General features: G+C 43.9%; 1 protein-coding gene across 1 annotated transcript in view; it reads right to left on the reverse strand.

Moving 5' to 3' along the window:
• Positions 1-1,712: 1,712 nt before the first annotated feature.
• The window catches only part of SLC45A4 (solute carrier family 45 member 4), a 35,453-nt gene continuing 10,116 nt past the window's right edge, over positions 1,713-27,049 (reverse strand). Inside the window, exons 2-7 of the mRNA XM_074145446.1 lie at positions 9,213-9,401; positions 5,634-5,813; positions 4,449-5,524; positions 4,251-4,350; positions 3,048-3,259; positions 1,713-2,075 (exon numbers count right to left, since the gene is read on the reverse strand). Of these exons, the coding sequence (XP_074001547.1) occupies positions 1,713-2,075; positions 3,048-3,259; positions 4,251-4,350; positions 4,449-5,524; positions 5,634-5,813; positions 9,213-9,401 (2,120 nt within the window). The remainder of the gene's footprint in view (positions 2,076-3,047; positions 3,260-4,250; positions 4,351-4,448; positions 5,525-5,633; positions 5,814-9,212; positions 9,402-27,049) is intronic.

Genomic DNA, 27,049 nt, shown 5'->3' on the forward strand with positions numbered 1-27,049 from the left:
AGGAGCTGTGATTTGTTCAGCGCGGGGCCGAGGTCCACGCCGAAACCAGTCCGAAACATCACAAACGCTTCCCGTGGGACGACGAACGCCAAGTTGGGTTTCTAAAGTTTCTTGAAACGGCCGTTGGATCTCTGAGCTTCGTCCGCTAACCATCCGAACAGCGTTTTCCATCAGATTTAACGCGACTCCCTTCAAGCTCTTCACAGAAAAAAACCCAAACGTCTTTGCACCGCAGCAACGTCCCGAATCGAGGAAAGGGACACGGTGGTTGCGCTGATGACATCGGTGACGGCGGCTCGGAAGAGTTCCAACCTGCAATTCCTCCACCGCGGGGACCGGAACAGCAACACACGCTACCGGCTTGAATTTTAAGGCCTAAAATACTGTTTCTGACAGAGATTTTTCTACACCCAGAGGATGCCGTGAAGCGACGGAGGTAGGCCTTGGGTTTACCTTGTTGTACTGACACCGCGCCTTTACCTCGGCTGCCGCGTTCCCAGCCAGGAGGTTAAAGGATCGTTAAAAGTGCAATTAATCGACGACTTCCTTTCCCTAATGAAAGAGAATCCGCACGCCCCCCCCTTGCACGACGTCCCCCCCCCTTCCCTCTCCTTCCCCACCCCCCGAAGCTGACCCCAGAGACACCCTTTCTCCGCGGCAGCTTCATCCAGAGATGATCAGGTTTAAATGCCAAGAAAGCACCCTCCCCTCCCACCCCCCGCCCCGAGTTCACCAGCGCGTAAAACTCCCAGCTAAAAATTGTCACAGCGTTTTCCAACGACATTCATAAAAATTCAGCACTTGTGATTAAAAAAAAAAAAAACAAACAAAAAAAACCCCCAAAAAACCAACAAACAACCTGTCAGTGCTGGTCACCTCTCCCAGTTGCTGCTCCTTCCAGCTCCCAGTTCACATCCCTGTTGGCCCTCTCCTGAGCAAGGCAGCAGACTTGGGAGGAGCTGTCGAGTAAAGGATTGATGACTAAAAGGACCGATGACTAAAAGGATTCACGACTAAAAGGATTCACGACTAAAAGGATTCACGACTAAAAGGATTCAAGGCAGTTTCGCAGAAACGGCCGTCAATTGCTTTTTGTTTTGTGTTTTCTCGAAAGTAATTGCAAATAAACCTATTCTGCAGTAATTGCACTAATAAACCCACGGAGTCTGAACTGAACGTTAAGGAACTGTAGCTGTCAGAGGGATAAGGGTCATGCTCGTGAAAAAAAAAAAGTATAAAAATAATTCATCAAGATGTCTAAGCTGTTACACCAGAGAGATCTGAAATGATCAGACAAAAAAAAAAAAAAAAAAAATAGCAAGAGACTGTAAGTCAGGATAGCTTCCATTTTCAGTTAGTTTAAAAACAGCCGAAAACTTAATTTTTCTAACTGGCTAATTGTATACACTGTGAGTCTCATGCAGATTAATAAAACTCAGTCGAAATCTAAATGTATTCTTCATAAAAAAAGTGTTCAGAAATGACATTTCTAAGTTGTAGAGAAAGCAATTAGCGTCGTGGCTACCTGTCCAAGCCTAGATTAAGGACTACAGAATTTCATTTACACTTTTGCATGGAACTTTTCTTCTGTAATTTTAGCTACAAGCAGTGAAGATCTTATTTTGTTTTCCTGGGGGGAGAGGGGGAAAGAAAAAAGTCCTTAATCCTGCACCTGCCCTCCCTGGAATGTGGGTGAAGGAACGGCGACGGCCTCACACGGCTGACTCGCTCTCCGGCTCCGCCGCGGCCGCTCCTTTACGCGTGAGCTTCAGCACCGTCGGCTTCTCGGCGCTCGTGCCTTTGCCCTCGGTGGTCTCTGGAGGACCTAGTCCTTTCTGTTCTTCCTTCGGCTCTTCGTTGACTTCGGGGTAAATGACCAAGAAGGTAGCTGTCAAAAAACCCAGGAAGGATCCCACGGAAGCCACCATGGGAATGACTCTGACCGTGCCGACCGCGTCCACCACACCACCCAGCGCAGAGGCCACCAGGATCTGGGAGATGTAAACCTGACAGGACAGAATGGCGCAGTCTATGCCAAATCCTCGCTTTGAGTTCCCGGGGCTGTGGTGAATGTACTGGAAAAAGACAAGAAACGTGCATTAGGAGGTAAAAAACCAAAAAAATCAAATATTTAAGCACTAGTATCTTCCTCTAATTTCTCAGTGTTCAAGGCCAGGCTGGATGGGGCTTGGAGCAACCTGGTCTAGTGGGAGATGTAATGGTACATGTGATGGAGTGGTAATAGTTTTAAATTGGAAGAGGGGAGATTTAGATTAGATATTAGGAGGAAATTCTTTCCTGTGGGGGTGGTGAAGCACTGGCCCAGGTTGCCCAGAGAAGCTGTGGCTGCCCCATCCCTGGAGGTGTTCAAGGCCAGGCTGGATGGGGCTTTGAGCAACCTGGTCTGGTGGGAGGTGTCCCTGCCCATGGCAGGGGGGTCGGAACTCGATGATCTTTAAGGTCCCTTCCAACTCCAACCATTCTATGATTCTATGTCCCTACCCAGGGCAGGGGGTTGGAACTGGATGGTCTTTAAAGTCCCTTCCAACCCCAACCATTCTATGAGTCTATGATTTCCACTCACCTCAATATATAATACTGCGATGAACCCGAGTAATGTCAGAAACAGTAGTAACAACAAAGTATGTAATAAATACTCCAATAATTATTTCATCTCTCTTCATCTACCATACGCTCCCAAATCCTTTTATACATCAGCCCAAGGTAAAGCCGTCGTGACCCCACTGAGCCAACTCGACGCTGACACCATCTGATTTAAGTGGCAGCTCTTGCTATTTACTGTCAAGGACGAATCTGTGCTTTGGCACGCATCCCAGCCAAGCGGGTATCTCAAATAAAGCCATTTAATAAATCCATTTTGCCACTATGATCTTCGGAGAAAGCACAGAACCATAGAACGGTTTGGGTTGGAAGGGAAGATCATCTTGTTCCAACCCCCCTGCCTTGGGCAGGGACACCTCCCACTAGACCAGGTGACAAATGCGAATGCTCTGCCTTGATTAAAATATTCAAAATATTCCACTTACCTGTTTAATATCATGGTATTGTCCCAAAAGGGCGTAGGGGCAGTAGGAGATACTCATAGAGACTATTCCCATGGTGCTGATCATTATCATGGTGACGTAGACGTTGGGGAATATGGCCATCACTGCCGTGCCGAGAGAAAAACCCAGCGTGCCCAGGATGTAGATCACTTTTATACTAAGGTCATAGTTGTCCAAGTATTTCTGCAACAAGGCTGCAGAGATGAAGAATAAAACATAAATATTAGTCTAGTTGGTGAAGTTTCTGGTGTGGCCATGACAGCCTGACACGCTATTTAGGACTCAGACGCTAACAGCGTATTTGGCTTGTCTTAGTGACACAGCCCATTGGGAAAAAGATGTATTTCTACTTCAGAAACTGGGGAACAAATGAGCTCAGAGACTTTCTTAAACCCTGCTACAAACCTGAGGCAGAACTTAATGCTTTGAGGCTCAAACACGTCATGGGCCACTCACTCCGTTCATTAGTTTTGCCTATTTATTAACTTTATCAGTGCAGGTACGCTCTGAGCGCAGAGGAGATTCTGTTTCTAATGAAAGCGTATTTGCTAAACAAAGCGATCAGATAATTAATGTTTACAGCCACGTTTCAGTCTGTGTTCAGAAACAAGCTGCCCACCTGAACTTCAACTTGACGTGTCTCAACAAAGAAGCCGTCCCCACCACACTGATCGGTGCAGACGTGCCTGCACACACGCTGCAAAAGGCAGAATTGAAGGGCACATTGCTGCCTCATGGTCATCTTGTTGTCCACCAGGACTCCAAGGTCTCTCTCCACCGAGGTGCTCTCCAGCAGGTCTAATCTGTACTGGTGCGTGGGATTATTCCTCCTGAGGTGCAGGACCCTACCCTTGCCCTTGTTGAGCTTCATCAGGTTCCTCGCTGCCCAGCTCTCCAGCCTGTCTAGATCTCGCTGAATGGCAGCACAGCCTTCTGGTGCGTCAGCCACCCCTCTCAGTTTTGTGTCATCAGCAAACTTGCTGAGGGTCCACTCTGTCTCCTCACCCAGGTCGTTGATGAATATATTGAACGAGATTGAACGACCCAGTACTGACCCCTGGGGAACACCGCTAGTTCCAAGGGTGTAAACCTTGTGACCAAACAAGGAGGTGATGCTACTGAAGCAAAACCATTTTTACCTTGCAAATACTTATAGGAGGTGTCTTTTCGTGCAGAGTCTCTTACCTGAACAAACGGCAGCAGTAGCAGCATAAATCACCAGGCCCCAGCATCCCATCTGAACTCCCGCATTGTAGGCGTGTAACTCAGTCGAGTTAGAAGGGGCCTGCACCAAACGCAAACACAAAGTCGTTTTCTTGTAACGAGCACATCTCAGAAATGAGCAACTAGAAGCAGGTCTGCCGATGGCAGCTGTCCTCTTACCTTCGGATCGCCCTGAAAGATGACCTGGCCCATGAAATCCGTGTAGAACACAGCTTCAGCAATGATGGAAAACCAAGTTAAGAGGTGACAGACGCACAGTCGCAGCAGTTCCTTTGGCATCTTTAGCATGGACAACCACAAGAGTCTGACAGTGGTCTCCGTTTCCCCCTCTTCGCTCTCCGTGTCTCCACTTGAATTTGTCGTGCCGCTCGGATTCCTGTGTCGGCACCTCTGTCGCTGCCGCTTCTGCATGTCATAGATGTCGTTCATGCTGCGCGAGGACTTTATCAAGACGATGGCATTGGCCCGACGAAAGCGATAGCGGTGAGAGCCTATTTTGCCGTAGTAGGAGAAGGTGTAAGAGGGCTGACGGTAGAACATGTGCCTCCGCCTCCGCATGGAGTTTGAAGTACTAGATTGCTTCATGCCTATTCTAGCGTGGCCGTTGAGGAACTCTTTTGGTAGGGAGCCGTTCACGTTCGGGACTTTATCTTCGTTTAAGCGATTATCAAGCAACATTTCCTCCTCTTTCTCATTGTCCCTGAGGAAAGCAGAGAGGTGGTTGAGTTTGGACTTCATGATCTCTTGGCTTGCGTTGTGGGGAGTGTTTGGATATGAAGCATCCTGAAAAATGGAGGGTTCGATGTCATGCAGAAAAAGCAGCTCCGATTCAATTTCCAATGTCGCATCGGGCATGTGCAGAACCGAGTCGCTCTTGCTTCTTACAATGTTCACCTCAAGGAACTCCATGTTGAGATCGTGCTCTGACTGAACCTCGTCATGGAACATGGAGGCTCCGTACGGCTCTTCCTCACTAATTACATTCAGTCGATTCAGAGGGGGGAGACTACCGCTGAATTTGACACTGGAAAGCGTGTCTCCTTCGTCATCAATCCTGTCCTGCTGAGGGTTATATTGCTCTTCTTCAATACTAAAAAGGTGGAGAGCAACGGAGACAGAGAAAATAATGGCTGCAAAGAAGAAAAGGACTTGCTCTTGCGATTTAAAAATGCTACCCAAGAAGGTCTGTGTCCAGTCCAGCCCTCCTAACATATAACCGATTGCTCCTCCAAGACCTACGGAAGAGAAAAAACGAGAAGTGAGCTCAGGAAAAATCGATTCAGTCCCAACTTGGTCATCAGGAAGACATGACAGCTGCCAAAAACATATCAACTAACTCCATACCAGCTGAAAACGCGTGGATGTTAAGGGCCATGTCTTGCTCTTCACTGTCCACCACATCCAACAAGTAGGCCCGAATTGGCCCTTCTGTTGCGTCAGCGCAGAAGTCCAACACCACGACACCAAGCACCGTGAGAACTATTCCAATGGGCTGCTTGTTCGGGACATCGCCAATAGCCAGACCTGAGGGAAAAAGGAAGAGGAATCTGAGCACGTCATTCCAAAAGGGAAAACTACTAAGAGCGACCTCAACTGCTTAAGAGAAAGGTGGGCAACGCTCATTGGAAACGTTCCTTTACAGAGTAAAATGGCCATTTCAACTCTTTGGCACAGATTTATGGGAGGTCGGGGACAAAGATGATGTTTTTACATTTGTAAGACTGCCATTTATTTTTCAATATGTTATTTTTAAAGTATCTCTTAAACGTTTGAGAGCATTTGGATATTATTTTGTGTTCCTCGCCTGTGTTTTCCTTCAAATGCTGAAGGCTGTTTTTAGAAGAGACGGCCATGGTGAGAGAGGAAAACATCCAAACCCAACCTGCCAAATCTCATCCATCAGTTACAAAGGCAGGTAACTGCAGCGCTGACAGCATTCCTGACACCTAAGGCCTGGATAAAGTGAAATTTAAGCCTCTCACCTCTCTCTTTGCTTTTCTTAAACATTCCTATTTTCTAGATGGCTTTTATAAGCAGAACTTTTAAGGATGAAGCAACGTGAAGGTATTTTGCGTTGCAAAAAAGGTCAGTCAGCTTCTGGTGAGAGCATGGCACGAAATGCTTTTTGTCTACAGAGTCGAAAGGCGGCATTAGTATAGAGCTGCAAATTTGTCATGAAACGAAGCATTGACAAAAGCGTGAATTACTTGAATCAGAGAGATTTATACATTACACATGCAAGGCTCTGATAAAACCATTAGCGTAACTGATGAAAATCGACTGTGGAAAGAGATGAACCGGCTAAGCCACCAAAATCATCTAAATCTCAAGTGCTGTGGTTCTTGCATATTCAATCCCGGTTTACCCCAAGTCCTCGGAATGCTGCCGAAGTTTATACGTGTCCTAGGCTCGGCTGAATCTTACAGTATAAACCACCAAGGGTCTCGGTGCTTTAGATTTGTTGGAAACCTGAGCAGAGCACGCAGCGGGGAGAACATGAGTTGAATAAGATCTATACACGGCTGTTCCCCCGGGATGTGGCTCTATATTGCTATTAGGATTAGAAAACTTCTTTTTTACTATGCTTTTGTGCTCCTTGTTCCCCTCCCGATGTCTCCTGCTGCCAGAGGCCAGGTCACGAAAAAGCCTACGCTACAACAACCACCTCAGTTTTTTGCAGCATCTCCTGTAGCCCCCAACTGAATTCAGGCTTATGAGTAACTGGAGACTAAGGATAGGGAAGCATGAACGTAAAATGGGAAGAAGACAGACAATGAGAGCACACAGGGTCCCTCTAGAAGAAAATCTGGTTACAAATGAGGCTTTTCCTGCAAACCAGTGACACCCCCTTTTGCCAGAGAGTGCTAAGAAACGCCTTTTCTCTCTAACACGTGACACAAGCCACCATTTCAAAAAGTTCAATTAAAGAGAGACTAATATTGCTTTATCATACTGCGCATCTGTTCTAAACAGTAGATCAAATGCTGTCTGAAGCTGATATGAAAATTGAATGTTAGTGGCAAATCTCTATCTTCTAATATGGAATGGGGCTAGACGAGACCATGGAATGGCTCTCACTTCAGCTGAGTTTGCTCCAGGCTCTGTTGGGAGAGGCACAGGTGTGTTTATAGAGCTTTTCAGAAGAGGGCATTCGTTCAAAATCTACCACATCCACGTCCCAGGAATGGATGCATAAAGAATACAGCTCCCCTTCACAGTGCATTGCAATAACCCGTGTTTTAAAGAGCTTTCATTGCACTGGGGTATTTAGAAAACACAGGTTTTCTAGAAAGCTACGCAACAGACCGTATTGCTGCGTAACGAAAAATTAAGAGAAAAATCAAAGACAATATTTGCTGCTGATTTATTAGAAGGTGACATACTTCAAAATAAACCTATAAACTGCATATGAGCTTTGCTTGCCAGCATCAATGACTACTGACCTAAACCACTGTGTGGAAGTAAGAGTTTCTTAGCAATTAAATCACAGAATGGTGAGAATTGGAAGGGACCTTAAAGATCGAGTTCCAACCCCCCTGCCATGGGCAGGGACACGTCCCACCAGACCAGGTTGCTCAAAGCCCCATCCAGCCTGGCCTTGAACACCTCCAGGGATGGGGCATCCACAACTTCTCTGGGCAACCTGTTCCAGTGTCTCACCACCCTCACAGTAAAGAATTTTTTCTAGTATCTAATCTAAATCTCCCCTCTTTCAGTTTAAAACCATTACCCCTTGTCCTATCACTACATTCCCTGACAAAGACTCCTTCCCCATCTCTCCTGTAGGCCTCCTTCAGGTACTGGAAGGTTGTTATAAGGTCTCCCCGGAGCCTTAAATTAAATTAAATTAAATCTTAAATTAAAAAGAGAGCTGTAGTCTAACATCTTGCATGCGTCTGGATGAGGAGGAATAAGTCTTGGAGACACAACTACAAAGTACAATTGATACCATATGATAGCAATTCAAATAATTAATATTTATTGCTTTGCTAAATTAAAAAAAAAACCGTAAGTTAAGCGTCATTCATCTGAACAGTTTGTCCACTGCGGTTTCAAGAAAATTGACAACCATCATATGGCACCTCAATCTGGCTTTAAAAAGCTCACACGCTGAGCCAAGGTAATGTTCCACTCATTTCCCTCAATTAGCAAAACTCCTTCACAATAGAGCTGCATCTAACCACAAAAAAAAAAAAAACCAAACCCAGCAGAGCCAAGAGGATATTATTAGGTGCTAAGTTCCTTTCATTTGCATCAGTCCAACCATGATGTAAACATTTCCCCAAATGTACTTGCTGTCACCTCTCCTACACTAAATTTACAAAGAGATTGTAGATTGTAGATTAAGCCGGGTAGTAAACTATGTTCAAGGGAAACTATTTTTACCAGCTTTGATGGGGGCTCAGGAAAAATTATTTTCCCACATAGTTTTTGATAAACAAATATTAACTGTGTTCTGGACATTTTCAATACCGGGTCTAAGAAAAGCACAAGAAAAAGTGAAAAGATAATTTTTTGAAATAATGCTGGAAACAGGATGTGTTGCCAGATATGCATTAAAGGGAAAATGGATCACAACAGGAAACATTTCCCTGTGAACAGGTTGCTACAATTTTCCCATGTCAAGGATCAACCAAATCGGTCTCAGCGACCGCAAACATTACGCTGGCAACCATTGTATTAATAACACTGAATTACCAGTTACAGCTCTGATTGCACAATACTTCGCACAGCGCCGTTAACTTTCAAATAAAAACAGGCAAGGTGGATAGCTCGAACGCGGCGCTGCAGAGATTTCTCATGATTTTTAACACCCAACGTCAGTTACGTCAACTGCACACCCTTATCTTTACTTCCTACATAAAAGTCTGAAAGCAGGGATGTCGGCAGGAGATACGCGCAGGTGATTTCCTCGTTATTTACCTATAACAGAGCCATTAAGGAAAAGGGCAACTCCAAAGAGGGCACCAATGCAGAGAGCAAGAATAAAAGGCCGCCGGCGGCCCCAGCTCAGGGTGCAGCGGTCACTGGCCGAACCTATAAGCGGAGTGAAGATCAAGCCCAGGATAGGGCTAAGGAACCAAGTGAGGCTGTAGTATTGTTCAGGAAGACCTAAAAACAAAGACAAAAATGATTTAAAGGTTATGTGGGACACACGTAAAATTACACTTTACACATGAGATTTTGTTATTCCTTTGAAAACTGTAAATTGATCGGTAATTTACCTACAGCCAATTCCCTCCCAAATGAACAATCCGGTTAAGATTTCTTATCAACAGTTAAAAACCAGCTAAGGAAATCGCAGATCATTTATCTTTCAAACACCTGGGCAATAACAAGGTAACAATAGGTATATTTAAGCTACTGAAATAAAAGTTAAGAAAAAAAAAAAGATGTATTTAACAGTGGAATCACTAGTTTAGATGAGTTACTACCGTCTAAAAAAATCACAGTTTGGCTGAATTCTGCTGAGTATGCAGTTGTTTTTTTTTTTAACGGGGGTGTTGGTGGGGATGGCCTCTGTGAAAAAGTAACAGCCAAAGTCTGCTGTGGAGAAGCCCGACAGCTTTGTTGCATCCTCTATCCGTTCCTGGACTATAAATCCGAAGATCTTCGGGATGCTTGGAAAGCTGCCTGGTTGTCGGACACACACATCCCCTTCTCAGCAAAACTTTTAATATTCAACAGGAATTGAACATTAAAGTGGTAACGTTCATCTAAAAGCACCACCGTAAAGAGTTACTAAAGGTTTAATGGACAGGGAACGATGGACAGAACTTGACTGTTATAGGAAGTGTCCCATTTCTAAGCAGAAACATGTTGATTTACAAAACTGAACACTGGAAAATAAAAAAGACAAAGCAATTATTCATTAACGTTTAGGGAGCAGCTAGAGAGGCTCGCTTCTCTCTACCATCCTTGCTTTCTTTTCAGAACTGAGGTGACTATTCATAGGATCAAACGGGAAAAAAAACTGGATTTGTTCTATAACATTTACCCAGGAAAAAACATGTTACAAATAATAATTTCTGGAGAAGGAAAGCGAGCCCCCGAAGCCCTGCCTTCTGCCTCTCCAGCATGGAGAGCAATGGCCTGCAGATGGCAGACTGGCCCAGAAGAGCAGCTACGCTCGGGTCCTTTGGGATCCCGTCTCCCTCTCAGTTTATCAGCAAAGGGCAGGTAACCGCTTTGACACGTTTCTTAGCAAAGCATTAAAAACAAAACAACCCATTTCTTGCAGCCCAACTGATGCCAAGACTGAAAAACTCAGTGTCTTTATCCTAGGAGGGAAAACCACTTATTATTCAAAATCCCATACTATAAGTGTGAGCAGTGTTTGACCTTTGCTGGTGAGATCAACCTGTACCTTGTGCTCCCCGCGCTGAGCCATCCATTACCGAGCAGGATTATACCAATCCCTACCCAAAATAGCCCATGCTGCAAATTTGGAAGTCTAATCTCCTGCTGTTTAAAGTGCCATCAAATCTTGACTAACGATGCTGACTTCTTCCATGAGATAAATCACATTTTCCCAAGACCGGTGTGCTCTGCAGTGATGCAGAAACATTCTAGGAAAGGCTGAGGGACTTGGGTCTTTTTAGCCTGGAGATGAGGAGATTGAGGAAGGACATCATCAATGCTTATAAATACTTAAAGGGTAGGTGTCAGGAGGATGGGGCCAGTCTTTTTTCAGTGGTGCCCAGTGATAGGACAAGAGGAATTGGGCACAAACTTGAACATAAGAAGTTCCACCTAAACATGAGGAGGAACTTCTTCACTTTGAGGGTGGCAGAGCCCTGGAACAGGCTGCCCAGAGAGGTGGTGGAGTCTCCTTCTCTGGAGACATTCCAAACCCGCCTGGACACGTTCCTGTGCAACCTGCTCTGGGTGGACCTGCTTTGGCAGGGGGGTTGGACTAGATGATCTCCAGAGGTCCCCTTCCAAGCCCTATCATTCTGTGAAAAGATGACGTTTTTTGCCCACAACTTACTATAAATAACCAAATTCACCATCAGGATTCCAAATCCAGGTCTGAGGCCAAGGTCTATGTGATTTAACTCATTTTGCAGCAGGTTTTAGATCTCTAGGAAAGAGCTGTGTTTGTACAGGTGGCACCTTGGTTCACATCATGGTTCAGACCGCTACCTCTTGCGTAGCTTTTCCAGCTGTTTGGTGATATCTTGGCTGACAACAAAGTTTTATCTGGGACATACTTAGTGGGGGGACATATTAGGTTTAAAGCTCTTGTTCAGGAACTCATCCTTCCTCCAGATCCCAATCTGCAGTTGAGATCAGCTTCTCTTAACGAGCGCTACCTTAATCATAGGTGCAAGTCAGCAAGCCGGTAATCCAAATAAAAGTGCAGACAAAAACTCCATCTCCCTGTGGTTTTAACAACTTTGCCGAGTTCAGCAGCCTTCCCAAGCAAGGAGGTTCAGGAATTTTGTGTTTAACTGGCACCTCACCCGCTCCAGGACAACGACGCCTATCACTGCCTGAGCTGGCACATAGATAGGGGGGAATCCGCTTCAAAAAAAATTTATGATGGGAAAGAGGAACCATTGAGTTCAAGGCAAGCAAAGCTACATGGTTGGCAGGTTATGATTCATTTAGGGTGAATGTTTTTTCTGCAGGACATGGAAGAAATGGCAACGTGTAAATAGTCATCTCATTTTGCCTCCACAGAGCCATCCTGTTGAGCAGCAGTTACACAGAATCGTAGAATTGTCTCGGTTGGAAGGGACCTTTCAGATCAACGAGTCCAACCATCAACCTGACTCTGACAAAAACCATCACTAAACCGTATCACTAAGCACCATGTCAACCCGTCTTTTAAATACCTCCAGGGATGGTGCCTCAACCACTTCCCTGGGCAGCCCATTCCAATGTCCGATAACCCTTTCAGGGAAGAATTTTTTCCTAATATCCAATCTGAACCTCCCCTGGCGCAACTTGAGGCCATTTCCTCTTGTCCCATCGCCTGTGATTGGGGAGAAGAGACCGACCCCCACCTCTCTACACCCTCCTTTCAGGGAGTTGTAGAGAGCGATAAGGTCTCCCCTCAGCCTCCTCTTCTCCAGGCTGAACAACCCCAGCTCCCTCAGCCTCTCCTCATAAGACCTGTTTCTCCAGACCTCTCACCAGCTTCATTGCCCTTCTCCACACCCGCTCCAGCAGGGGTTACTGCTGTGTGATGTCAACTCACTGCAGCGAGTCTGGTCGAAACAAAGTTCGAAGCTACAGTTTAACCGACATCACTGATCTTTGTTCTAGTCATCTGCTCCTCTACTCCACGCTTGTGAGACCCCACCTGGAGTACTGCATCCAGCTTTAGAGTCCTCAGCACAAGAAGGACATGGACCTGTTGGAGCGGGTCCAGAGGAAGCCATGAAGATGATCTGAGGGCTGGAGCACCTCTGCTGTGAGGACAGGCTGAGAGAGTCGGGGTCGTTCAGCCTGGTGAAGAGAAGGCTCCAGGGAGACCTCATAGTGGCTTTCCAGTACTTAAAGGGGCTACAGGAAAGATGGGGAGGGACTCTTGATCAGAGAGTGGAACGACAGAAACGAGAGGGAACAGTTTTAAACTGAAAGAGGGGAGATTTAGATATTAGGAAGAAATTCTTTCCTGTGAGGGTAGTGAGACACTGGCCCAGGTTGACCAGAGAAGCTGTGGCTGCCCCATCCCTGGAAGTGTTCAAGACCAGGCTGGATGGGGCTTTGAGCAACCTGCTCTAGTGGGAAGTGTCCCTGCCCAGGTCAGGGGACTGGAACTCGATGATCTTTAAGGTCCCTTCCAACCCAAACCATTCTATGTTCACCAGCATCTGAAATAATTTGATGTCATATCGCTGCAAAAGGGCTGTATGGTGAGAACAGAAGGTTCTTTCCTGAATTATGTTGTGACTTGTGAATGATGAGCTGGGACATCTCAACTGAGCTCATCCATCAGTAAACACTTGAGAGACGCGGGGAAGGGTTTGCAGTAAATCACACAGTTGCTTTAAATAAACACAGGGCATGAAGGCTGGCAAGAGCTCCATTACTAGCCTTACAAGCATCATCCTGTCTCATATGAATAAACAACCTTAAATAGATAGATATAAGCAAAATGGATACAATTAAGAGACTCTTTTTTAATATTCCAACATCCATTGAGACAACCAACTCATTTTTATGGAGACAAGGCCAGTACAGCAGGGACAAGCAATAAGGGTGTATATCCAGGGACACCGGGGGCTTGCACAGTTCACTGTCCCTCTGGCCTTGTGGCCACCACTTTTAACTCCAACCTACAAAGGCACTTCTCTGTGATATATTCAAATTTTAACAAAAAAATTTCTGGAAACACTTAATCCACTCAAAATGACGACTTCTGCAGAGAATTAAAACCTGTTTACAAATATTTTTCCTTCAACTCAAAAAAACCTGCATGTTTTTAAACAGGAAAGATAAGGGGTTTTTTATGCTTTATAACCACAGTTAACCAACTGTCATAAAAATGTCCTAAGATTATTAAAAAACACAGTGATTTTTACTGCCAGCGTGACTTCGACTTCAGTACTTTCAAGGTCAACGTTGGATGTAATAACTCCCCATCAGATTAAGGTCTGCATTCTGGTTTGATTTTACGAGTCAGTATAAGAAAGGAAAAGAAGGGTTTTTTTACCCAACCTCTGTTATGGGCCTACAATTAGGGAGCCTTATCTTTCCATGTATGAGTCAGAGGAGAGAGACTGAAACGCTTTCTTGAGAAGGCTTTATATTCACTGATTGAAAAGGGTGATCTTCCTAACATTGAAGTATTATAAATAAAAGCCTAAATCCAAATATTTACATCGAAAATGGCTTACTTTGAGATTCATGTCTTTTGCAATGATTTCAGAACGGAGCTAGGGATGTAGCTTTCATGGAAGGGCAAAAAGGACACTTAAAAAACCATTATGTTTGGAGATCCTTCTTTAGACAAACCACTTCAATTTGCTTTTTTTATTGAACTACTCTTTAGCGGCCAAAATATCTATCTTTAGAAAAAGAGGCCACGATAAAAATCTATACAAGAATTAATAGCCCCATGCCAAGAAAAATGGAAGAATTTCTAAAAAGCTTTCAGTGCTCCTCCAAGTAAACAGGAAAGGGATAACTTTCAATTCCCACAGATTGTGTAACGGTAGGAACCATCAACACGAGCACAACCTGCTTTTTCTCTCGCTGGAGAAGTCATGCTATAGGATGACTTCTTACTTCTGTAACCGAAGTGGCAGGGCTCTTATAAATGGCATTCCGAGGGTAAGCTAGCAGTTTATAAAATCATTGTATGTGTTTTATATACAGTTATGCAGAATTCAAAATAGTTATAATTTATTAAGTGAAGCGTATGACTTTTCTTTATCATAAGTATGTAAACAGTGATATTGTCGCGTTAGAATTCAATTGGTTACTCAAGTGGAAAACTACTGAGTGGGGCTAGAGAAGATTCCTGGTGGGGAACTGGTGCACACGCAAGCTAAAATAAAACAGCACGGGAAAAATTCACTCACTGGTGGGAGAACTCCCTCCTGAACCTGTCTGAGAGGTGGCAGACTCCTCACCCGAACAGCGTTTGGGCAGGCAAACAGAGCAATCATTTCAGCGACAGGCAGTAAAGTTAGTTATCCAAAGCTTCCTTTTGCATTTATTTTCTATATCTTAAAGTTGAGATGTGGTATTGCTAAGCCATAGTCTACCCAGCGACACAAAACTCTGTGAGACAACAGTTCCTAGAAGAGCTCCCAGCCATGTTCTACCACGGGTCTTCCAGGGAAGAGCTTTCCGAGGCCCTGAGCGATACCTCCACTGTCCCGTGAAGCAAGACTTCAAAACACACCTTGGAGATGTTCTCCATAAAATTCATGCCTCATACTGGCAGAGTCTACAGGTGCTTCATCATTCCAAGAGTAGGTTTGCTTTAGCGCAAGACGTTTTGATATAAATGGGAAGGTTCCACACAGGCAAGGACAACTCCAACCCCAAAATACTTTTTTCCCTTAAAAGAGGCTGTTCTGGTTTTAGTATCTTGAATGTCTGCATACGTGATACGCGTATTTAGGTTGGCGTGCACGATTTGGCAGTAGAAGCAAAATAAATAGAAGACTGAAAATTGAAATACTTAAGAGATAGTGTGTATATGCGTGTGTGTATATATATATATATATATATATATAAAAACACAAGTCTTCCAAAAGTTTGCTGCCTCACAACAAGAATGAGCTTCAATAATAAAACTTTCTAGAAATTACGTCTGCGAAGGGCACCACCAGGCAGTCAAGGAAGATAGTTACACAGCCTAATGGTTCCTTTCTCTGTATGTATACGCTGCTGTACCCACACAACTTGACCATATTTTAACACGGGAAGACAGTTAAGAAGGCATCCAGGCCAGGATGAGATGACAATGAGTAGAAATAAAGAGAGAAAGGGAGTATTTTGACACCTAGAAGTTCCTTCTGATACCCCCATCTAGTGGCAAGGACTCAGACACAGCACGTATTTTAAATAAACTTGGCTACGGTGCTGTGCCCGGCCAGCAGCCCTGCAGCATCCAGCCTCTGATGTGCGGAACAGATGTACAGATGCCGGCTTTGACTAGACTTCAAGGCAGCACCGCAGAACAAGCTTGTCATCCCCACGTCTGCCTCGCCACAACCTCTTACTGCCAAACATAAAATGTCCCAACCACTGAGAGCTGCTCTACCCACCTGGAACAGGCTCTAACTAGGCTGGGACCGATTCTGGATGGCCAAGAGAAGTATCACGCAGCAAATGCTTTACCAGAAGCTGCTCAGATTCACAGGAGGACTCCAAGGCCAAGGCAGCTGCATCCCATTACCAGTTTAATGCTGTTCCTTTATTTTGTCTGTAATTTTCCACCGCCGTGCTTGCCTTGCCAGGTAGCAGCAGCTCTAACAGTGAACCGCCATCCGCCAACTTGGAAAAGTAACCTGGTGGCCTCTTGGGGGAGGAATAATAACTGGAGGATTATTATTTAGCCTTTTACTGACAGCTAATCTGAGGAAACACCGAGGAGGGAAAAAACATATCGGATAAACAAGGTTGGTATTTGTGCCGTGAACTGAATGTGGAGCAGGTCACAAGGCAGACTCAGAAGTCTCATACAAATCAGTGAGAAAAAGAGCAAAAACACAACAACAGCTTCTGTTAGCAGCGACGACTGCCACTGAGACCCTTGTAATATGGCATTTCCCAGCCAGCTACAAACAAACAGGACACTGGCTTCTAGTAAATAAGGGTTTGTTTTTTCCCAGACAAAAAAAAAGTGCCCAACAATAGTGGGACCAGCACTGCTCACGGTTCACAGGAAATGCTCACTGTGTCACCATCAGTCTCAGGGCTGCGTGAGGTCACGAGTTACATGGAAGAAAGATTAAGCCACATGCAGCAGTTTCTATTCAAAACCTCTTTTTGATAAGTTCTATTGGGGGAAAAATAGTTCTTTATAAGCTTAACAATAAGATCTGATATGGGAATAGGATGCTAAGCTCCTATTTTCATTTGTCAGAAATCATCACCTAGAGACTTGTTTATACTCTTAAAGTAAACACCATCCACATTTCTGAACTAACAGAAGAAGCTGTCATGCCCTGCAAATACTTCGTATTCGGCAATTTCATCCCTCTATAAAATACTGTGTGCTGCTAAAAATACATTTACGTTGATCTGTTTAAAATGCATTGCTTATACAAGCTGCTTTGTTTAGACTGTATTTTTTAAAGAGCGTAGCAAGCAAAATCAGTGCTTGTCAAAAAGCCGTGAAAAAGTTAGAACCCCGGTATCTGCTCTTCATCTTGTTACAACAGAGTCATAGAAACCACCACAAACTCAAGCATTTCAGCTTTGGAGTCTCTATATGAGGAATATGGATTTCAGAATTCAGCTGTAATAATTTCATAAATGAACCCACTCACTTATATTTAAAATAAAAATACAGAGTTGCCCCACATTTGGGTCCCCCAGAGAAACTGCAAACAAGCTGCTATGCCTGTTTTGAGAACTGTGTCACCATGAAAATTCAACCACAAATCCTTTCGCTTCTTGCTATCTCCCCTCAGATTTTAGGGCTTCCAATGGCTTAGAGCTCGTGTGGGACTCCAAGCTGCCAAAAAATCCCAAGGCTGAGCCAATATATGTCGAACCAATGCACTGGAATAGGCTCGACTGGTGATCTGAGTACTACTGGAGTACAGTCAGCCCTTGTACTTGGAGTTTATTGCACCCGTGAGAAACCACCTTCCTAACTTCTGGATTGCAATAGGAACTCTGACTAACAGGGAAGGGATATGAAAAAAGCCCAGGAATTACTCCTGGTGCCCATTACCGTGATTTGAGCAGCTTCCAAATGTGGGAGTATAAACTTTTAAGAAGGAAATAACTTTAAGTACTACTTGACATCAGAGTGTGATACCATGAGAGACAAGATTTGCACCCCTAATGCTACAGTATCTTAGGACTGCTGGTGTGAGAAGAAACAAAGCCTTATACTGGACTTCATTTTTATGTGAAAATTTGGCTCTTCATTAAATTACGCCTTCCCAGCCTGTAGGATAAGACAACACTTGCTCAAGCCAAGTGCTTGTTCAGAAGCTGCTCTTAACAAGCTGCAAATTGCACAGCAATACTGGAGGGAAATTACACTGACCAGTACGTGTGATCCATTTGGTTGCAAGCAGGCAGATGGAAGAACTCAGAATAAAATCGGTACCACGAGGTTCTTAATAGCTGCGATCCCCTGTCAACCTGTCAGGCATCTTTATTCCCTCAGTGTCTCAGAAATGACCTATTGCAATAAACACCACATAAAATAGGAGCGATATCAAAACCGTGGCTTAAATCTTCCCACTGGTAAAATTCACATCCTGAAATTCTTCTTGTGCCTGTCAAATAAGAGCTCTTCTGCTTAGGCTGCAACATTCACAAGCTGTCAGCACGTTATATATATCTTATATAGGCAGGAAGACGTGCAATCTCTACAATCTGAACGTACTTTTCTGGAACACAAACTATCACCCAGTTGCAAGAAGTGTATCCTTTCCTTCCCCCTCCTGTTTAGCTCCTCCGTCTTAAGGACTCCTTGACTTAAGGACAAGATTATTGATGAAAGCTGGATTGAATATTAAAAGGATTAAATCAGGTTAGAGATGCTGGAAAACCTGTCACAGAATCATGGAATCATAGAATGGTTAGAGTTAGAAAGGGACCTTAAAGACCATCTAGTTCCAGGCAGGGACACCTCCCACCAGACCAGGTTGCTCAAAGCCACGTCCAGCCTGGCCTTGAACACCTCCAGGGATGGGGCAGCCACAGCTTCTCTGGGCAACCTGTTCCAGTGCCTCACCACCCTCACAGGAAAGAATTTCTTCCTAATATCTGATGTAAATCTCCCCTCTTTCAGTTTAAAACCGTTACCCCTCGTCCTGTCGCTCCACTCCCTGATCAACAGTCCCTCCCCATTTCTCCCGTTTCCTTCAAACTTTTATTTCAAATTTTAAATTTCCTTAGTAGTTGGATGCAAACAAGTCACACTTTTACAGTGGAAACAAACTGCAAAAATTTGGAAACTATTACGACTGCTACATGCCATGTCTACGACTAGACTAGAGCCACCCATTTTGAAGAAACAACAACTAACTTGGTCATAAAACAACGCTCTTGCTCTCCAACAGCTTCAGTGCAGAAATATTAGTACAGCGTTCCATGTAGAGAGTCCTGGAGGTGTTTTTAAGCCATAGGAGAGTAATATCCCCTTCTGGGAAAGCTATTCTGCCTTTCGGTACAGCTTTTGAAATGATCCATGCAACAGCCCGCCAGCAGCAACCAGGTTGGGTTAAATACCACTTCTGAAAAATGGAATTAAGGAAATAAGCGACAGGCCTCTTAAAGCATTTCATCATCCAGTTTTCCCGTTTTCTGTCTCGGCTCAATTATTGCTTTTCAACCTCCTACAGCCATCCTCCCCATCTCATATTTGGCAGCCGTGGGAGTCATCAGCGTTTCATTAAGCTCTGCTGCTCTACTGCCGTTCTGCCAAAGTTGTAGAAAGGTTTATGCGGCTTCGCCGACAATTCCTAGTTTATAACTCAGTTTTATGGTGCTGTGTCAGGAAAGAGAAGCATATGTTAAGAGAAGGGAGCCAAAGGTACGTGTGGAAGGGGGAGAGGGGAAGCAAAAGCCTGAGAACAGCTGAGGCATCGGGGAAAGAACGCAGGCACCGATCCACAGGCAGGCAAATGTGGTCTTCCTTTTAGCGTGATCACAAATGCTGTCAAGTAAAGCTTTTAAAGCTTTAATTATTTAAAGTTTCTAACCCTCCTACTAACCTACTTCCACAGGGGTAACCTGTAGTAATTCAGGTAGGTTATTTCTAGCTTACTGCCCTTATAGCAATCTAGTTTTCTACTTCCTTAACCGATACAGCAAGCAATTGCTAGGAGACAAATACGCCAATATTAGCTACTCCTGCTGGGATCAAAAGCAACACATATGACATGCTCTGCTTAAGGAAAAGACCAAAGAATCAATTCCCGTTGTAGATTTTTTTACTATAGTACAAATGCTTAGCAATTCCTATAGGCTGCACAGAATTATATCCTATAGTACAAATGCTTAGCAATTCCTATAGGCTGCACAGAATTATATCCTCACCAAAACTACGCTATTTATTTTTGCCAGCGTACATTCAGACCAGTGAAAAGTGCCAGGTTTACTCAAGCCAGAAGCCAAACCTTTGACTCTCAAACACCGAGAGTGCCAAACAAGCTTTCTCCGTGCTGCAGCAGGTAATTAAGATCCAGAGAGGGCAAGGAAACGCGACATTGCCAAGAGCTCCCATCGACTGCTGAAACTGAGTCACCGGAGGTTTCTAGATTATCTGTGCTTTCCTTTTGGGCTCTTGAGAAACTTGTTTTTAACTTTTCTTCCTCTCTCACTTATTAACCAATATTTAGAATTATATCACTCTGACACTAATAATAAATTTGGATCACAGTGCTTAACGAGCTGAAATTGCATATAGATTAAATCTGATGCAACTTCCAGTGTGCTGAACCAGCAGTAATAAAAAAAAGAAATCCTTTTAACCTTCACCAAAGAGCGGTTTTGGGGACATAACAAAGGTGTTTACATTAAATAAAAAGCCGAGAATTTTCTTCACGGTCCCAGAAAAACGTAGCTTGTATTCAGCTATACATACATATCGGTATAACCACCCGAGGAGAACTTCACAACATCAGTGAATTTATTCCCAGGCTGAGAACACTGTCTCCTGTTGCTGCAGATACAGAAGGGCTCAAAGGTCACACGCGATGATGGCAGCACCCCTTTCCCATCACTCCCGAGCATCTAAATGTACAGGGACACGTATGTGAATGCAGCAATCAATAAATTCTTTTGCCGTGCTAATCCTTCCCTTGCCTTTACGGGATGTAATTAAAATGCATCAGCTGTACATGATGCCCCACTTTGAGTCCCTGCGTTACACAACGCTGCAGCACTCCGCTCCCTCTCGCTGCGAGATCAGCATCAATTACGCTGACATGTGTTGCCTGAAGATACGCAGCATCCCAATTTATCCAAAGCTCAATAGGGTTTTTCGTCACCACTTCCAGAGTATTGGCAAATTTATAAACAAAGGCACTTCAGCTCAAATGTGCTTTAAAATTCCCAAACTTGAGAGACTATGTAAGAGTCTCTCAAGTTTGGGAATATATTGAATATATATACGTATATTCTATATATACAATAGAATATATAGATAGATATACAATAGAATATATAGATAGATATACAATAGAATATATAGATAGATATACAATAGAATATATAGATAGATATACAATAGAATATATAGATAGATATACAATAGAATATATAGATAGATATACAATAGAATATATAGATAGATATACAATAGAATATATAGATAGATATACAATAGAATATATAGATAGATATACAATAGAATATATATTCATATATTCTACATATACAATAGAAAAAGCTTTCAGCACCAACTTGCGAGCCTGTTCTGTTAATCAACAGTGGAGCTTTTGTTGCAGCAATTAACACATTAATACCCTGGAATATGACCATCTACTTACACAGCTGAAGCAAATCCTAACCAAAACCTGGTGTAAACACCTATTTTTTTCTTCCAGACAGAGCTAAACCTGAACTGTTAACTATGAAATCCATGTTCAACCCAGACAGAACAGACCCCCTCCCACCCCCTAAAAAAAATCCGGTAAATGAGTAACTTTTCTGTTCTGCTTAAGTTTTCAGTTCAAATCATACTTGCTTAATGGGGACCCATTCAATATGTGGGTGCCCAGCAGCATCACGAGGCAGCAGTATGTGCAGCCTGGGCCCTTGCTGGGGGTGCTCTGGTCCTGTGCTGCTCTGCAGGGCAAGGATTTTGTGTCCAAGGGAAGCTCTGACTATCCTTCTGCACTGCTCTAACCACATACGGAGGGGAGACAGAAGCGTGATAAAGATAATTAAGCAAGGGGGAAGATGAAGAGCATGGCCAGCACATCCCGAATTTTATGAGACTCAGTCAAGGTTAAGACTTTTAAAATACCATTCTAGCAAACGCTGGGTTAGAAAGTATCACCTAGAGATTACACTCCCGTTAACCGCAGCAGAAGTTTACTCCTGATGTGTCTGTATTACCCCACCAAGCCCCAGGAAACCATAAAGGATCTGGTTCACGCTGGCAAACAAATGACTGGCAGATAACTTAGCCCAGCATGGCATCTGGTCAGCGTACCCAGGAACAGGACTTGAAAAAGGAAAGCAAACAGACTTGAAGGTAGCCAAAAAAGTATTTTTTTTTTTGGTCGAGCAGGCAGCCAGGCAAGAGTATGAGCAGCACAACATTTGCGCCCTTGAATTGCAAGCAGCAAAACACCCCAGCTCATTTCCAGCCTCAAATTGTGTGTATCAGCAAATACAGTATGTGTACAGCGGAGTCAAATGCAAGGAGCTCATCTTTGCACGTTGATAAAAATCATCCTCTTCTTCCCCAATTTTTAGGCCTGACTACGCATGGCAGCCATGTGAAAACAGTGACTCGAAAAGGTGGTTTATGGCCTGTGTACCCCTGCAGATACCACCTGAGAACCTTCATCTTCCAAGGGACTACTGACCAGTTGCTCTTGACAGCAGGGATCACATTCGCATCATCTTGTATAGGGTTAGTAACTGGGGTGGGCAGCTCCTTCTATAATTACCCTACCTGACCTAAAGCAAAACAAATATAACGGCTAATAAACATTGTAAGTACTTCATATAAACTTCATATTCTATTCAGAGGAGAAGAAAAAGCTGAACTGATCCTACCTACACTCCTTATGCCATTCATCACGCAGTCTTAAAATGCTTTACTCCCCTTCTTTTCCATAGGTAAAGCCTCCCCAAAAACCCCCATTCCCACAACAGGCTTACAAAAAGTGTATTGTTAATCGTTACTACACTGCAAAATCAATCCTGGCCTTTCTAAACTCGTTAGGACTATAGGTTTGTTTATGATAGGAATAAACACTCCTGTCTGTGATCATGTTTGTCACAACTGTGCCACCGGGAAGCCCTGCCAGCTAAAAGTCAGCAAAAAACAGTAACACTGCATTCGCTTTTAAATTATTTGCTATTTCAAAAGCGTTGCTGAATTACACACAAATAAACGCACCAATTCTTCTGACTCATTATTCATTGTCTACTTAAAAAAAAAAAAAAAACACAAGAGGAATTTTGAAAATAACCCGTACTAAGCTCCTAGAGAGAAACTGCATTCCTCTACGCAGTTGCCTTTATTGAGGTTAATTCCTCATGTGGTTATATCAAGCGAAACATAAATCCTATTAGCGCCTTTCCTATTCGCTTTCACAAACGAACTGCAGGTTGTACTTTGCAGGATGGATTTCCACGTAGACCATTGCTCCAGGAAAAACACCGCGCTTTAACAATCTCTAGACATAGGAACACCGGTAACAGGACTCATACAGAGAATTTTAATCCTCCCCCCCCCCCCCAAAGTGGGCTCCCTCTATAGCTATTCTAGTCAAGCCGCCACCTGCCTGCCTTGTGGGTAAAGCGTTCTAGAAAACCATCCTCCCCGATGAAATGACGGGGGCCGATTAAAAAGCCGGTGTTGGTGTTTATGTAGCCTGCCTCCAACTTTTCCAACTAGAAACGTGTATGTTTTGGCTTGAACATTAACTTACACGAAACACGTTCTACACGTGTACTGGAGAGATTTAAAAGCAGAGCTGCTTTCCTACTGAAGTCTTCTAAACTCTTTAACTATATAAAGATCTCGATTTTAGTCTTTTGAGCTTGGAGGGTCGTAATACAAAGTTGCACACGCAGGAAATTTTGGTAACTAGAGCAGAACTTAACCCCCAAGTCTCAACCACACTCCAAATAACTTACTGAGTCCCGAAGGAGTGGCATATAAATAAAAATCATACTAATTGCATTTCTACATGAAGGATAATGAGATCCACGGTGTCGCTTTGCACCAAATAACTGGAATTGATAGTCTGGAATAAGATGAACTCACACAAGATGAAAAAGACTTCTTACCACAGCCTCTTCTATGTGCAATCTTTATTTGCACGTGTTGTGTTTCACAATCAGTGAGGCTGTGCACGGAAGCATAAATTTACCAATAAAATCTAAAGTTAAACAAACGGAGCACTCCAGCAAACGTTTCCTTTACAAATGTGCAAATTGTGAGAATTAGAATCATAGAATCATCTGGGCCGGAAGGGACCTTCAAAGGTCATCTAGTCCGACCTCCCCGCAGTCAGCAGGGACACCCCCAACTAGACCAGGTTGCCCAGGGCCTCGTCGAGCTTCACCTTGAATGTCTCCAGGGAAGGGGCCTCAACCACCTCCCCTAGCAACCTATTCCAGTGCTCCACCACCCTCATGGTAAAGAACTTATTCCTAATGTCTAATCTAAATCTGCTTTTTTCCAGTTTAAAGCCATTATCCCTTGTTCTGTCATTGCCGGCCTTTGTAAACAGACTGTCTCCAGCCTTCCTGTAGCCCCCCTCAGGTACTGGAAGGCCGCTATAAGGTCTCCCCGGAGCCTCCTTTTCTCCAGGCTGAACAACCCCAGCTCCCTCAGTCTGTCCTCATAGCAGAGGTGCTCCAGCCCCCTGATCATTTTGGTGGCCCTCCTCTGGACCCGCTCCATCAGGTCCATGTCCTTCTTATATTGAGGGCTCCAGACCTGCACACAGTGCTCCAGGTGAGGTCTCACCAGAGCAGAGCAAAGTGGCAGAATCACCTCTCTGGATCTGCTGGCAACACATCTCTTGATACAGCCCAGGATGCGATTGGCCTTCTGGGCTGCAAGAGCACATTGCCTGCTCATGTCCAGCTTCTCATCCATCAGCACCCCCAAGTCCCTTTCCTCAGGGCTGCTTCCTAATACCTCATCCCCCAGTCTGTATTGATAGCGAGGATTGTTCCGGCCCAGGTGCATAACTCTGCACTTGCTCTTGTTGAACCTCATGAGGTTTACTTGAGCCCACCTCTCCAGCCTGTCCAGGTCCCTCTGGATGACATCCGGTCCCTCTGGTGTATCGACAACACCACACAGCTTGGTGTCGTCCGCAAACTTGCTGATGGTGGACTCCATCCCTCTGTCTATATCGTTGATAAAAGTGTTGAACAGTACCGGTCCCAGCACAGACGCTTGAGGGACACCACTTGTCACTGCTCTCCATCTGGACTTAAAGCCATTGAGTACTACCCTCTGGATGCGACCATCCAGCCAATTCCATTAGGCCCTAATGGGGACAAAGTAGAACAGAATTCTTTTCCAAACCACCAGACAAGTATTTTTATCATATTGTGAAAAGCAGTTTTGCTTTACATAGCTCTGCTTGGACCCTTTTGCTTGTCATTTGAACTTATAAAAGAATCGAACGAGTTAATATACGAGTTATAGGTGTAGTGAGTAATGCAGCATTATTATACATACAGTCATCCAACAAAGGAAACCTAAATAATTGATTGAAACCTAAATAATATTCCAAAATTGAATTTAGCAATCCTTTCATATCTGACAAAAAGTTGTACCACGCTCCTCTCCTGAAGGTTACAGCTTAAAACCATTTGAAAACTTATATCAAACACATTTGCCACATCAACGGGGTAGGAATCCATAGTGCAGAAAAAAAATAACCTTCCTGGTCATTTATCTCCGTAACCTCTTGCACACGTTGACCTTGCCAACCGATGGAGACCCTGGCACAAGATTTATGAGGCACAACTTTGACCACCTCAGAGAAGAGAGCACACTGTTGAGACTACTCCTTAATTAAATTACGGAGAAAGAGCCACCCTCAGCTTTTTAACTGATTACCTCATCTTATTTTCGCATTCCATCCCCAAATATCCTGAAAGCTCCCCCCTGAGCTTCTCCACCGTCACACTGTGTGTCTGTATCTGGGGGGGGGGACCCAGCACATCGCTAGGGAAAGGGTGTCCACGCTGCTGCTCACCACAGGTCTCTAGCGATGGCCTCTGAGATGCTGGCCAGTTTGGGTTTGTAAACTGTGTCTTTTTGCATACCTCTATATTTTGTTGAGCCAAAAAGGAGAGAAAAAAAAAGAGAAAAGAGTTAAACTCAATTTTCATTTCAGACAAAGTTTCCTTCTGCTCTTATTTAAAGTCCCTATAAAGTGAGCATCGTCGATTTATGTTGCAAAGGCATTAATATTAGGAATATATCCCTTAGTGAAAAAAACCCCAAACCCTTCAAATAAGCAGTTTTTCTAAAGAGGCAGATATAGCGTGGAACCACTACTGAGGTGACAAACTGACACCGAAGTCTAGCAACCAGAAACCTGTTTTTGTAAAATTTTACAGAATAATGACTCAAGGGGGAAAAAGAAGGAGCAGAGCACAGCGTATCTGGTCTTTGTTGCTGTGTAGCTTGGAACAAAACACCAGATTGGATGTTTCCGAGGCCGCAGCAGCATCCCATCGCTACATAAATTGTCTAATTTGCATCAGAGGCCGATAAACAATCATTTTGAAATCACCTGATGTAGTCCGTGTCAGACAGTAGGTATGTCTGAAATGACTCTTCCTTGCCAGAAAATGTCTGGCTTGGGAAGACACTGCCTGACTTTCCAAATCAGGCAAGGAAAACACAGGGAATGCTGGAACAGTATCCACTACAACTCATCTACCCTGGTAAACAATCCTTTATCTCAATACCCGAGGCATTTTCTCAGGTTTAGATTCGTGAAGATTTCTCCCAGAGTGTCAAAGTTTAGTCCTAATTTTAGAATATGTAATTTAATATGAATTTTCCTGCCACCTACATGAACTCTGAAGTCTGTGAACTCGATCTCCAGCTGCCAAAGAAATGCTTCAATTTCCAGAAGCGTCCAGACAACACATTTGCAAGAGGTATTAAAAATCTCCAGATCAAGAGGTCATTTAAAGCCAGAAGGATATTTTTGGAATTTGCAAATTATCCTGAGGGGCCTCAATTCTGATAGACTGAATTATAGAAAGACCATTGTTTACAGAGCAGCACAACCGATAAAAGGAGGAAATTCATTTTTCAACAGTCTATACACGAGAACACATAGAAAATGATCCAGCTTAGTTTATCACTTGAGCCAGAGAACATAAATCGGGATCAGAAATTGAAGATTAAGATGATCTCAACAGAAGCTATATAA

Source organism: Numenius arquata, chromosome 3, assembly GCF_964106895.1.
Source record: "Numenius arquata chromosome 3, bNumArq3.hap1.1, whole genome shotgun sequence".
Classification (NCBI taxonomy): domain Eukaryota; kingdom Metazoa; phylum Chordata; class Aves; order Charadriiformes; family Scolopacidae; genus Numenius; species Numenius arquata.